We start from the raw sequence: 13942 nt of genomic DNA on the forward strand, positions 1-13942 counted from the left end.
AAAATCGAAAGATGGACCATGATGCTGCATAGTTAAAAGGGCTAAAGTTTTAAACATTTTAACTACTCAAACAAATTAAATTTGGCCTTCATTCAATTCCCTTGGCCCTCGCACTATTTCCCTTTAAGTTTTTCCTTCAAACTTCACCATTTGATACAGTTTCTAGCCTTTTGTCCTAGATTGGCTTACTTTTGAAAAATATCCCTATTTTTTAAATATCGAAAATTTACCTTAAACTCTTAAAAAAAACTACACCAAAACTATAAGAAAAAAAAAATTAAATCTCACATAAATTAACCTGTTTGCTTCTTAGCGCTTTGATCATCAGGAAGGGTGTTTTTTGCGACCCTTCGAATAAATAGATATTTCAAGATTTTTTAAATTACATTTTTACTTACATTTGAAATTTTCAAAAACAAAGCAAGTTTTTCCCTATTTGAAACTTAACTTATAGGTTTTTGAACGTAGAAAAAAGTTTTGAGATATTTCTAGAGTTTGTTTTGATTAGGTCGTATAACCATTCAACGAGTTTCGAGAAAATCGCTGTGAAATTTTCAAACCACCTTTTAATTTCTCATTTTAAAAATATCGGTCGGAATTGTTCGGAAGTTTGTTATTCAATTCAAAAATAGAGGACAAATCCGTTGCTATATTCAATACGGGTATTATGCAGATCTTACTTGCGTCAATGTACTTAGGGGCCGTTCACTAATAACGTAAGCATGATTTTGGAAATTTTCAACCCTCCCTCCCCCTCTGGTAAGAAAAAGTAAGTTTTTCAAAACCCCCCTCCCCCCATGTAAGATCTTACGTTTTTTATTGTTTCAGAAATTGACGCGTTTTTTTTTTAAATAGCTGACATCCATGCTTCAAGGCATAGCGCTTTTTTAAGTTAAACTTAATAATTGCATTTGAAAAGCACAATATACAAATCAACAGATGAAATTTCATAAACGATTTTAAAAACCATCATTTTAGATATAGTATGTTCGGGGTAACAATAAACTTCTATAAATTTCCACAATCGAATAAAAAATATAAAATCTAAATTCCGATTAAAAAAAAAGTGTTAAAGATCAGGTTAGCACAAGGTACCATAAAAATTGTAATGTCTTTGATCTGAAAATCAGAAAAATCTATATAAAAAATTCATTCTCAACTACAAAAATTGTTGCAAAAATGTTTAACGACAATTACGCAGTCAACTAAACTTAAAGCTCAGACTCATTTCAGTGGTGAGCGATAAAGTTTGAGGATTTTTTGGTAAATCGTTTGTAAAATTTAGAAGTGGTAGTGTATATTATTAAAAAACTGTCTAGAAATTAATTATCTTAAACGCCTCATATTTGTTCAGTTATATCAGTTATATGAGTTATTTCCTACAATATTGACTTTTGGAGATTTTTTGTTGATGAAGTCGTTTTCGAAATACGATGGATTCAAATAGTGGTGTCACAACGAGTCACTTTCCTTTTTGTTTCTATAAATTTCTCAATTAAAAAGATTGTTATGATGAAATGCAAAAAGTGACGATCTGTTTTAATAATGTGATTTTGTGCTTTGGTGGCATAAGGGTTTGACTTGGATCTCTATAAGTTTTATAGAACCAGGATTTTTTTTTTATAAATTAATAGACATTAAAAGATAAATAACATAACGTCACAAATAACCAATAAATAGGCAGTGAGAAAAAAACTGAGTAATATGGTTTCGAATGGTTGTGACGAATTATCAATGTAACATTTCTTACGTAAGATTTTCGGAAACCCCCCCCCTACCCCCCTGGTAAGAGATTGTAAGTAAATGCGAAACCCCCCCTCCTACCCCCCCCCCCCCCCCCCCATAGTGCTTACGTAATTAGTGAACGGCCACTTACGTCCTTTGGCATTGATTTTTGGCTCAAACGTCGTTTTGGAAACTGACGAGTTTTATCTTTTAAACTTGATTTTGTATGTTTAGAACTACGCTTTTCTATGCCGTTCCGTTCCGTGCGTTGAATAAAATAAAGTAGAGAACAATCGAAATCCAAAAAATAAGAGGAATCCTCATTCAAATTTTCCCTCAATCCATGTTCCGGGGCACTGTCCATCAGGAATGTTCTATACACCGCTTGTTACTATCCTTGAGTCGCGGGCGGTAACTCCGTTAACCGATCATGGACTGTGAAAATTTATCTAATGCTGTATTATAATCTGTTGTAGAGTAAAAATATGCTCAATGTTTCAGCCATTAAAAAATAACACTCATTTTACTCACTCACCAATAAATTTAAGCCAGCTGTTCTGTTAAGATAGCCTGAGGTATTCTTTCAAACAGTAGGTATTCATCTAAATATTTTGTATTTTTCATTTAACCTCGCTACTTTCCTTAGCATTTTCTATGACGATGCAAAAAGACCTAGAAACCAACTAGTTGAACTGTTTATTTTGCGACCTTTGGCTGCAGGCAATCCAGTGCAACGCAAAAAGTCGTTAAAACCAAATTGCACTCGAAAATGAGAAAGTCATCATACGTCTTAATTTCAAATCATGTTTATAGAGCAATTTTTTATTTAAATGAAACCAAAGTTTTACCAAATATAGAATACATGTTTATCAATCGTTTGCATTCAATCACTCAACTGTTTACATTGGTTCATACTACGTTATCAAAACTAACTCTAAATTTAAACTTTAGAATTAGTTATTGATGATTATCTGGAAAAATTTCATGTTGATCAAAGTTACCCCGGTGATCAATGTTACCCCGTTTTACGGTAATGTAATAAAGTTATCGTTTAAAAATATTTTTCGAACAATCACCATTTTTTTCAAAATCAATCAAATCAAAGATTCAACTTTTAAATCTCGTTTCCATTTGCTGGAACAAGATTGTTTTCCATCACGCGTTTGTAAATTTAAAAATTTTATTTTTGATTTGGCCTTCCAGTGGAATAAGACGGATTTGCTTCAGAAGTGCAGATTTTTAAGGCTGCTGCTGTTGATTGTTTTGATTTGGTCTTCCGGTGGAATAAAACGAAATTGGCTTTAGAAGGCTGCTACTGCTGATTGTTTTGTTTAAGCCTTCCAGTGGATAAAGACGGAATTGGCTTTAGAAGCGCAGATTTTTTAAGGCTGCTGCTGCTGATTGTTTTGATTTGGCTTTTCGGTGGAATAAGACGGATCGGCTTTAGAAGCGCAGATTTTTAAGGCTACTGCTGCTGGTGTATAACCAGCCGGAATTGATTGAAACTTTTTCGCAAACGGGGGGCCCGGGGCAACTTTTCTCGGGGGCCCCAATGAATATTTTTTTCATATGCTATTCCAAGTTTTCCTCATACTAGGGTTACCAATATTTCAGTTGTTATTTTACCTTTATTTTATTTAAGATATTTTCCGTTCGCATTATTCCCTACACCAACATGCTTAAATTCTCTGTTTTAGAAATATTCTAAGATATCGGTATCAAATTTTTAATACGGCGAATGCGCCAACATCACTGTTTCGAGAAAAACGCGTTCAAGGTTTGACATCTCCAGAAGCTCCCAGCAAAAAAAATATTTTGTTGGTTATTTCTCGAAAACCAATTATCCTTCTGTTAACGTTGTTGTACCATGAAAATGTAGGCCTCCGAACGTACTTTATCACCATGCTGATAACTCCATTTGTTTACATTTGGCGCATTCGCCCTATTCATAATTCACTACCGATATGTATTTTTTTTATTTAATTAGAGAGACTTTTAACTTTTTCAGCAAATTCGTCTTTGAAGTCAAAGATATGTAGATTTTATTGCGGAAATTGCACCTATTTAGACTCCTGTGCAAATAATTTCCACGCAGAAATATTTTCGCACTGACGCACACATAGACAACCCGTGTCAGTTTTTCAAATCAGCCGTTGCTCGCTTCTGATTTTCGAATCACATTTCCAAACGGCGTAATCGTTATTGTTTTGGCGAAATTTATTATGAAATACATGCGAACCAAGAAGTTGAATAACGAAAATTGACCGATCAACAAATGAAAAGAAACGAACAGAAAACAGAATTATGTACATTCGGGTACAAGAATGTACAGAACAAATAAATCATGCATTATTCGGGCGTTTTTCGAATTACTGAAGAATTAGCCAAAATATTATGGATTCACTTACAATTTTTACTGACACACCAGTCGCAATTATTTTTAATTCAATTTTATCCAAAGATGTAAAGAATATCGATATGTGTCATTGTCTATGTATAGGTCTGTGAGCAGATTTACTGCGCGCAAATTATTTGCACGGGGGTCTAAATAGGTGCAATCTGCGCAGTTTGTTGAAGACGGCAACGGTGCGTATGAAAGTTGATTTTTTGATAGAAATAATTTCAAGTAACTGAACTCTGATGTTGGTCCTTTTTTTATATAGTCCCTTTTTAACTTTTAGCACATGATAGTTTATATAAAGAATGTGATGATGTTAGTGAGTGCGGAATTGTTACCTGTCAAATCAGATTCTCTCAATAGTCTAAAAATTCATGCAATTGACAATAACATGTTTTTCATTCCATCATAGATCGCTTGGTGTGTTCACTTATCAATTTCAAATCAAGATTTGATTAACAAATTACAAATGATATTCAAGTATAAATTTGAGAATCAAAGTTACAAATTATAATCAGAGCCGAAGCAGGATTTGTGAAATTTATTTTTTTTTATTTTAAGTGTTAATTTCATATCTTTGAAACAGTTCAGTACCTTAAACAAAGATTTCTAGTTTTCAGAGAAACCATGAAACTCAAGAAACAACACAAGAATTGATAAATTCAATTAATTGAATTTCTATTGTAAAACCTGGAAGTAGATGAGAGGGAAAACATAGAAACCTTCATATTTAGAGAATAGCTCAAAGATTTTTTTTTAAAAATGAAATGAATCAATGAATTTTTTTGATGAAATAATTTGAAAATTGTCAATTGGTTAATGATATGCTGAATTCAGGATGTTAAAAGTACCTCTAAATCAAAAGCATCAAACTTTGGTTAAATTAGAAAAGCTTACATATATTCGAATATCAAATCGAAGACTGAAAATGGTATGGAAAATTTATAAAGAAACTCAGTATGGCAGATTGGTCTAATTTCAGTAACTACAGTAGTTTTTCTTGATACTGATTAGGTATTTTTTTCAAAGTTGATTTTCGGAAAAAGTGTGAAGGATGTTTCAACTAAGGCAAAAATTTTAACATCGTATAGTTTTTAACATCGAGGAAGAGTTTCTGAAAGTTTTTGATTCTCATAAAAAATTTAAAAAATCTAGCAATAGATGTACAATTTTTTACATTTTTCGATGCCATAAAAAACTTTACCTAGTATGACGGATCCACAAACTTTATATTGCTTTCATTATCCTATACCAACACTGTTGGTGTATAAATATTTTTCGGACAATCACCAAATGTTCTTGAATAAATATTTTAAAAATTCAGTGTGCTGTCTGGGGCAAAATGCAACAAAATGCAAATCAGAACTGAATCTCATAAATCGCGTTTCCATATGCTGGGATATGATTGTTTTGCATTATGCGTTTGTTAACATTAAAATTTCATCCATCCTAAGAATTATTTTGATGGTTTAAGCTAGAAGAATATTGGTGCATAATGCGTTATGACATCACAAATGTATCAAAAACTATAAATTTTCAAACGTTTTTATCTGATTTTTCATTATTTACAGAGTTTGTTGCAACATACCTTTTTTTCATAGTAGGGTGAAAATCGCGTGTTTTTGTAAATTTAAAAGTAATTGGTAAAAACAATAATTTTTCCGACTACGTCAGTTTGGTGTCCTATCAACCTTAAAACTTTTGAAGTACAAGAGGTATGATTATCTGTAAGCATTGAGATTTTAGAAGCCATTGAAGTTGAAAAGTGTTGCATGTAGCCCCAGTTGACGGTACCTAATACCCTAATGCTGTCCGGAATAAAAAATCTGGAATGTTCATTATAAAGACTTTTAATTAATTTAAGTAAACTTGATCCATAAATTGCATGTTTATAAAATTTTTCACAAATAATGTAAAATCTTTAAGTAAAAGCTATATATCAGCACCAACATGTGAAAACGGTATAAAAGACAAAGTAAGCAAAACCCGTTTTCAGTGGAATCAAATAGCCCAATATAAGCTCTACCTAACACAAAAACCGTTCTTAGTTTTTCAGTTTTCGTAAGATTTATAATGCAGTTTGAGCAAAGTATCTAAAAAATAAGAGCCATAAAATGACATTATCCTCACACAGATTGTTTTATACACCCTTTACTCCACATCAAAGCTAACGGTCTAGATGCAAAACATTGAAACGGGAAGAATGCGGAAAGCTTTTCACTCACTCCTATAGCGAAAACCACAAGCCTTTGTCAAAAAATAGAAGAAATTTTATCTCCATCTCGCTCACAATTGCCACCATTGTATTGCCTCCCTCCCCTTAATACGGCCTAGTTGTTCTTTCAAACATACGCGAGCCACGCCTGGCGGCCTTCACTTCAATCTTATCGCTTTAAATTTTCCACATTCATGCGTGCGTTTGTTTTCATATATGTTTGCATATATGTTTGTAGATAGTTCTTGAGCTTTATCTACGCTAAGCAATGGTTGCATATATTCCTACATTGAGTTTTGTTGTTCCGGACACCTTATACCTACTGTGTAAAAGTCTCCCGTGCAAAATGGTCGCTGAAATAAGCAAAATTTGGAAAAGATTTACCAGATTTACCTACCAAACCACGTTTGTGTTATCACATTCATCATCAAGTGCACGCCATAACCCACGTGTTGAAATTTTCAAATTACCGACTTAATATTCGAAATTTTTTTTGCCTAACTTGAGGCGTAACTATTCAAGGGACCGGTTCATTTTTTTTGTGTATTATTTTTGAAAAACTCTCTAGTTGTCCTGATTTATGAAAATTGGTCTCTAAAATTTCCTAATTTTCATAAAAAACATCTCAAATATAATCGAATTTGTAGTTGAACTATGAGAAAATCTAATAAATCTGTAATAAAATAGTTGAACCCATATATCAAATGGCAACGTTCGGTTCAGATGATATATAAATATAGTGTTTTACGATATGAACTGCAGGCCAGCCAAGAGGCTTCTTGCAGCTATTGCATAAATCAAGGCGTTTACAGCACCTGTATTTCGGATTTATGCAATCCAAGCAGAACTGCTTAATATTTCCATAAATCAAGCGGTGTCCTGAAAAATCCTGATTTTTCGCTTTGCATTGTCCTGATTTTTGACGAAACCACCTGGCACCCCTGGTTGGCGGACAGTTTATTAAAAACCTTATCCGGTATTGTGTTCGATGTTTACTCTTGGGCTCGAACTCGCGTACATCAACTCAGGAACGCATTTCGCTACAATAGAAAACAATTTCATTAGCTTGAATTTTTCTAATTCGGCCTAATTATATCAATTTTAAACAGTAAAAAAATTAAATTTTCCATTTTTTGCTTAAAATTAATATAATTGAGCCTAATATTATTTTTTTGCCGATATTATGTTTTACATTAATATTGATTAATTTGAAATAAAAATATACAAGCGACAACAAAACCCGTTCGATTTTGGCAAACATCAAATTTCCGGCGTGTTTCCAAAAACGAACGGGGTCTGTTGAGTTCAAAGACCAAGAGTTAACATTAATCACAGTTGTACCCGATTAGTTTTTCAATGAATGTCCGCCAAAAGCATCGTTTATATAAATACACTAGCTGATCCCATACGAACTCCGTTTCGCTTTAAACTTGAAATATGTCATGAACAGTTTGGAAAACCAATTGCCAAGCATTTTCCAGATGCACTTCCGAATGTATTGTTAAGTTATAATTGCAAAAATATTGGTCGATCACTTTGTCTGTCGTCTGCTACTAAATTTGAAATCAGAAATCCTTTGACCGTGCCAAAAAACCACGTGTATAAATTTCGACTCGATCATTACATAACAACGCAATTATTGACAAAAAACTAAACCCTTTTCGGGGGCTCTTATACAATCTTTGATGACTGAAATCGATTGCTTTTCCCTCAAAATTCCCTCGTGCAAATTTTCAAAGCAATCCATTGTATAATAACGTCAATTTTGCTAGAAAACATTGAAAAATTAATATATATGGACGACCCCTTTCGTCGGCCCCTGGTAAACATTTGACATCTAAAATCGGTTGCTCGTCCCTGAAAACTACCGTGTGCAAATTTGCATCACAATCCGATGTAAAATAACGACGATATTGCAAAAATATTGAAAGGTTTATATGGACGACCTCTTTGCCGGCCCCTTACACTGAATTTAATACCTGAAATTCATTACTCGTCTCTCAAAACTCTCATGTACAAATTTTCGTCTGAATCCGATGTATAATAACGACAATATCACATCAACAGTGAATAGTTATTATGGACGACCCCTTTGGCCGACCCCTGATTTTAGTTTGGATAAGTGAAATCAGTTGTTTGTCCCTAATAACTCCTATGTGCAAATTTTCACCCCAATCCGATGTATAAAAACGTCAATATCACTAAGATACTGAAAATTTAATATGGGCGACCCCTTCTGCCGGCCCCTTACACTGAATTTGATACCTCAAATCGTTTGCACGTCACTCAAAACTATCGTGTACCAATTTTCATCTGAATCCGATGTATAATAACGACAATATCGCATTAACAGTGAATAGTTAATATGGACGACCCCTTTGGCTGACCCCTTACACAAAATTTGACACCTGAAATCGATTGCTCGTCTTTCAAAACACTAATGTGCAAATTTTCAACACGATCCGACAAAAAGTAACGTCAATATCGCGAAAACAATATTTGTCTTCTATGGACGACCCCCTTCAGAAGGGGTCATCCGAAAATCTAAAAACATTTTTCATACTTCCTGGCCCTAATGAGCATCCATGCCAAATTTCAGACCTCTAGCTCTTAAGACGGCTGAGTCTATAGAGGACAAACAAACAAACAAACATACAGAAATTGCTTTTTATATATATAGATAGATAGATAAGTCGCGAATGACATGAAGATGTTAAAACCGTTAAAACGACTATTATCGAAAAGAAAACGAAAAAAAGAGTCTGAATTATTTTTGTTCCAAGTTAGTATATATTACGAAATGGGCACTGTTTTGATCAATTGATTATCGAAAATTTAAAGTTTTTTTTAAATCCAAAGGTTTAAATATGTAACGATTTGGCAATATGAATGAGATTTAATATTCCCACTGTTCAATGACTCCAACCAAGATAGGTATCCGGACTCGAACCAATTTGAAGTTTCACGCAAGCTTACACGCAAGCAAACTGTTATACTCTTGAACGCTAACTGTTATAATGGCTCCTTATCTCTTCGAACTCTTTCGAATCCACTACACTCAGAATCAAAACAACCCAAAAATAAGAACGCCAGCGCATCAAAACAAAGTTCGATTGGCTTTCTTAATTTTGGGCTGCTGTCAATACACCAAAAGCAAAGTTTGAAGCTCGAACTGACCACCCCAAAAAAATTTCCCTTTGATTTCAGTTAGTTTCGTTATGTAACCAAAAAAATGTCTGCCGCGCCGAAAGCAATGTCTGGTAAAATGGTAATAATTTGATGAAATTTTATTATACCTCATTAATTCTACTTTAAAATTTTCCAGAAAACGTCTATTTATCGATTGGTGATGGTGACCATCTTTTTAAGTCCTATATACCAGATCATCATTTCCATCATGCCTCCAGCGAATTTCCGGAAGGGTGAAACCATTGGGAAACCGGAACAATTGGATGAGGATCTGGAGTAATCGCAGCATTTTTCAAACGGGATCTCCAGATCAGGTGGTCTAAAGAATGTGAGGGCACGTAAAGTTCCCAAAAAGTGAAAATCGCCGGATGTTTTTATTTGGCTGTTTGGCGCAGAATTTGGCTGTTCTGCGAATCAATCTTTGCCGTGGATTCTATCCACTGGATATAGTCAATTCCAGTGAAAATCGCAGCCTGCTTTTCCTTCCGGTACATCGTGCAGGTTGATTTTGAAAGAAGTTCTTCTTTAAGTTCCGTTCAAATTTTTCTATAAGTTGCTGATGCTAACAGCACCTGACTGTATTAAATGAAATTTGCTCCGGGAAAAATGATTAGATTTAAAATACATTTTTGGAAAACTTCCGAAGTCAGCCAATTGTGATTAAAATTTTTGAAAATAAAATATGTTTAGAAAATATGAACAAAAATATTGTCTTCAACAAATTTTTATAATCCCTTTTGATAATTGGTTCATCAAATGAAAAAATCCCAAAAAAAATCCCTGCCGCATGACATGCCCCAAAATTAAGTTGCGAAAATGACGTTTGATCTCAAGTTTGGGAAAACCCCCTCAAACTCATTTTCGTCGGGAGCCAGTTTCATCCGATTTTGCGGCATTTCAACTTGGTTTTGGGTTAGACCGGCTTAGAGTGTATCATTCCGTTTTGTTTTGGTTCACCCAAAATAATTTAGAAATTATTAATACGGGATTTTTCACGTAAACTAAGCTTTTGATGCATCCCATCGATTCTACGTGAATCTGGAGTAACACATTTTTTTCCGCATGAATTTCACGTAAAGTCTAAGGGAATGGCTTCTGAAATCAATTGTGGAATTTTCTTAAACGTTTGGTTGTAAATTCTTATAAGAAAAAGAGCTGGCATCAATCATTGTTGTTTAAGTTGTGAAAATTTGGTTGGACGTTTTTTCTGTTATTCCATGTTTTTTTTTCGGAACCTTATCAACGTACTGAAGCTGAAATTTTTACGACCATGTAGGTCGGAAGAAAAGGGTAAGTCTAAGCAAAACAAGAAAATTAATCCCCGCTGACAAAAAATATATTTTCCCCTCAGGTCGAAAAGTGGTACGATAAGAGAAGTTCCGGCACATCGAGAAGGAAGGCACATCGTGTGTGCTGGAGTTATTTATCATTTCTAATTATTTCAGTTTTTTTTCTATTTCAGGATTTTGGAAACCTTAGTAAACTGGGCCGCAAGAGCTAACGGAAATCTAATTTATTTTTATCAGCTAGTAAGTGCAGTAGAAAGAAGTGCAGTGATAGTGGTTGTGTTTTGTTTTGAAGAAAATAGTGAAAATAAATTAAAGTGAAAAAACTTGCATTTATTTTATTAAAACCAACTGAGAAAAAGGCCTTAACTAAATCAACCCCAATTTTAATTCCGAACTAAATTTATTTAATGTATTCTTCATCTTCAGATCGTATGGAACTCACTTGAAATTCACGTAAGTTGTAGCTGAATTTCATTAGGTACAAATTCTTATTGAGGTGCGTTCACCTATTATATTGATCGAAACTACGTGAAAATCAATTGGATAAAAATTATGTAGTTTTTCACGTAGCCACGACGTGCGGATTATTTTGGGTGTTCGCTCTGGCAGCTTCCCTTTTCACTCTAGGCCGGTCTAACCCAAAACCAAGTTGAAATGCCGCAAAATCGAATGAAACTGGCTCCCGACGAAAATGAGATTGAGGGGTTTTTCCCAAACTTGAGAATAAACGTCATTTTTGCAACTTAATTTTGGGGCATGTCATGCGGTGGGATTTTTTTTGGGATTTTTTTCATTTGATGAACCAAATATCAAAAGGGAGTATGAAAATTTAATGAAGACAATATTTTTATTCATATTTCTTATTCAATTTTATTTCCAAAAATATTTTTTTCACAATAAACTGACTTCGGCGGAAGTTTTTGAAGAAGGTAATTTAATAAACTCGAGCCTGATTCAGCCCAGAGCAATTTTTCAGTAATTCGGTCAGGGATTAAAGAGTGCCGTTGCCATCATAAAGAGCAGATCTTAAAGCTTACCTTTCCCTTTCAGAATCAATGGGTCTGTCCTGCAGGATGCACCCGGAAGGAAACCAGGCTGCAATCGTCACTGGAATTGACATCCGGTGGATATAGTATCAACGGCTACGATTCTTCCGGTTTCCCATTGGTTTTTTCTTCCTTCCGGAAATTCTCTGGAGGCATGATGTAAATACTGTTCTAGTAGGTACGGCTTCTAAAGAAGGTATAATCCATGAAAAAAGCGTTTACTGGAAGAATATAAATTAGAATGCGTTAAGCATAATAAAATTTCATCAAATTTGAAGCATTTTACCAGATATTCTTTTCGATGCGACTGACTTTGTTTTGCTTACAAAACGAAACTAACTGAAAATAAAGGGAAATTTTTTTTGGGGTGGTCAGTTCGAGCTTCGAACTTTGATTTTGGTGCATTGACAGCAGCCCAAAATCAAGAACGCCAGTCGAACTTTGTTTTGATGCACTGGCGTTCTTATTTTTGGGTTGTTTTGATTCTGAGTGTTGGATTCGATTTCACCACCAATGTTATTTCGCGTTTTCAGAAGAATGTCGTCGGTCGATATCTCAGGTAAGCTAATTTATGTTTTTCAAACTAATATCGATTGCAACATTCTAGATAAGTATTTCCACTACCTAATTGATTTCTTTATCACCAAGCTCTGCGGGTCAAATACCGGGAGAAAAAGGACATCCTGTTGGAATCTAGTATCGAGCCAAAGGAACCGTTCCAGTTTTTCAAGAAATGGTTGGACGAGGCATGCAACACTCCGGAGATTATCGAACCGAATGCGATGTGCCTGGCAACTGCCACAAGGTTGTTATCTGTCGTTTTCTTTCATGATGAATTGCTGCAGTGATAAGACTTCGTCTCAATTCAAATTGATCTTGATGTTTGTTTTCGCTTTTTAGGGATGCTTTTCCGTCGGCTAGATTTGTTTTGCTGAAGGATGTCACCGTTGATGGTTTCACTTTTTTCACTAACTACGAAAGCCGAAAAGCTGATGAACTGGTAAGAATGAAATTCATTTTAAAATTTGGAAGACTTAAGAAGATCCACGTACTTTTAGGCGGAAAATCCGAACGTGGCGCTAGCGTTTTATTGGCTCCCCCTGAGAAGATCGGTTCGAATCGAAGGACAGGCAGAGAAGATACCGAGGGCTGACTCGGAAGCCTATTTCCATCAGCGACCTCGAGCTAGTCAGATCGGTGCCCTGGCTAGTCCGCAAAGTCGACCCATTCCTAGTCGAGAATACCTGGACCATAAAGAGCAAGCAATCAAAGACGAGCTGGGCCCGGATGGGGTTGTTCCTCTGCCCAACTGGGGTGGATATCTGGTTCGACCACAGATTATTGAGTTTTGGCAGGGCCAAACGAATCGGTTACATGATCGAATCCGGTTTAGGAAGAATATTTGCCCAAATGAAAAGGTGGACGGAGAGCTGTTGCATCAGGGCGAAAACGGATGGGTTTACGAGCGGTTAGCTCCTTGAGGTGAGTTGCTGTTCAAAATTAACTGTTGTCCATGGGCTTCCAATTTAGCGGTTTTGTTGAATTTTGGGTTTACATTTCTTGGTTAAAGAATATTAAATATTCCGTTGAAGATTTGTTTGTGAGAGCTTCAATAAAGTTGATTAATTCAGTTAATGTTCATTCAAACTCAAAATGCTGTAGTACTTTTTATTATTGTGTAGTTGTGAAAGCATATCGTTCTCTTCTGGAAAGACTCGCAACAAATTCTTACAGCCTTAAAGACTGATTGAAAATTACCAGGCTAGCTTATAAGTTGAGATTATGCCAAATGCCATTTATGCCAAATGGTCTTTATGCCAAACGAAATTATGCCAAACTTCATACTCCCAGCAATTGTTATGTTTTGTCTAATAGATTTTTTTATCATCTGTTGCGTTAAAATGCTGCATACATTCAGGGGTAAAGACATTTTGAATAGATTTCCACACGTTTTCCAGTACAAATTGGGATAAAATTTCTTCTGGAATCAAACCTTTTATTTTTTTTTTTTTTCATAACCGACCTGATTATAATTAAGGTTTAGAATTGTGGTATGATAACGAAATAATGGCAAAATCAA

The 13942-nt window shown here is 34.8% G+C and overlaps 1 protein-coding gene across 1 annotated transcript; it reads left to right on the plus strand.

Moving 5' to 3' along the window:
- The first annotated feature begins 12352 nt into the window (after window positions 1-12352).
- Window positions 12353-13496, plus strand: LOC129754084 (pyridoxine/pyridoxamine 5'-phosphate oxidase-like). The gene is made up of 4 exons (XM_055749952.1): window positions 12353-12421; window positions 12511-12667; window positions 12763-12862; window positions 12921-13496. Exons 1-4 carry the CDS (start codon window positions 12376-12378, stop codon window positions 13341-13343), a joined length of 726 nt encoding a protein of 241 aa, XP_055605927.1. The 5' UTR covers window positions 12353-12375; the 3' UTR covers window positions 13344-13496.
- Window positions 13497-13942: the final 446 nt, after the last annotated feature.

Source organism: Uranotaenia lowii, chromosome 3, assembly GCF_029784155.1.
Source record: "Uranotaenia lowii strain MFRU-FL chromosome 3, ASM2978415v1, whole genome shotgun sequence".
NCBI lineage: Eukaryota > Metazoa > Arthropoda > Insecta > Diptera > Culicidae > Uranotaenia > Uranotaenia lowii.

Excerpts from the sequence above, each read along its gene's own strand:
- LOC129754084 (XM_055749952.1), top strand. The coding sequence starts at position 12,376 with ATGTTATTTCGCGTTTTCAGAAGAATGTCGTCGGTCGATATCTCAG. Across the intron at positions 12,422-12,510 it reads GTCGTCGGTCGATATCTCAG|CTCTGCGGGTCAAATACCGG; the intron begins GTAAGCTAATTT and ends TTTATCACCAAG. Across the intron at positions 12,863-12,920 it reads GCCGAAAAGCTGATGAACTG|GCGGAAAATCCGAACGTGGC; the intron begins GTAAGAATGAAA and ends ACGTACTTTTAG.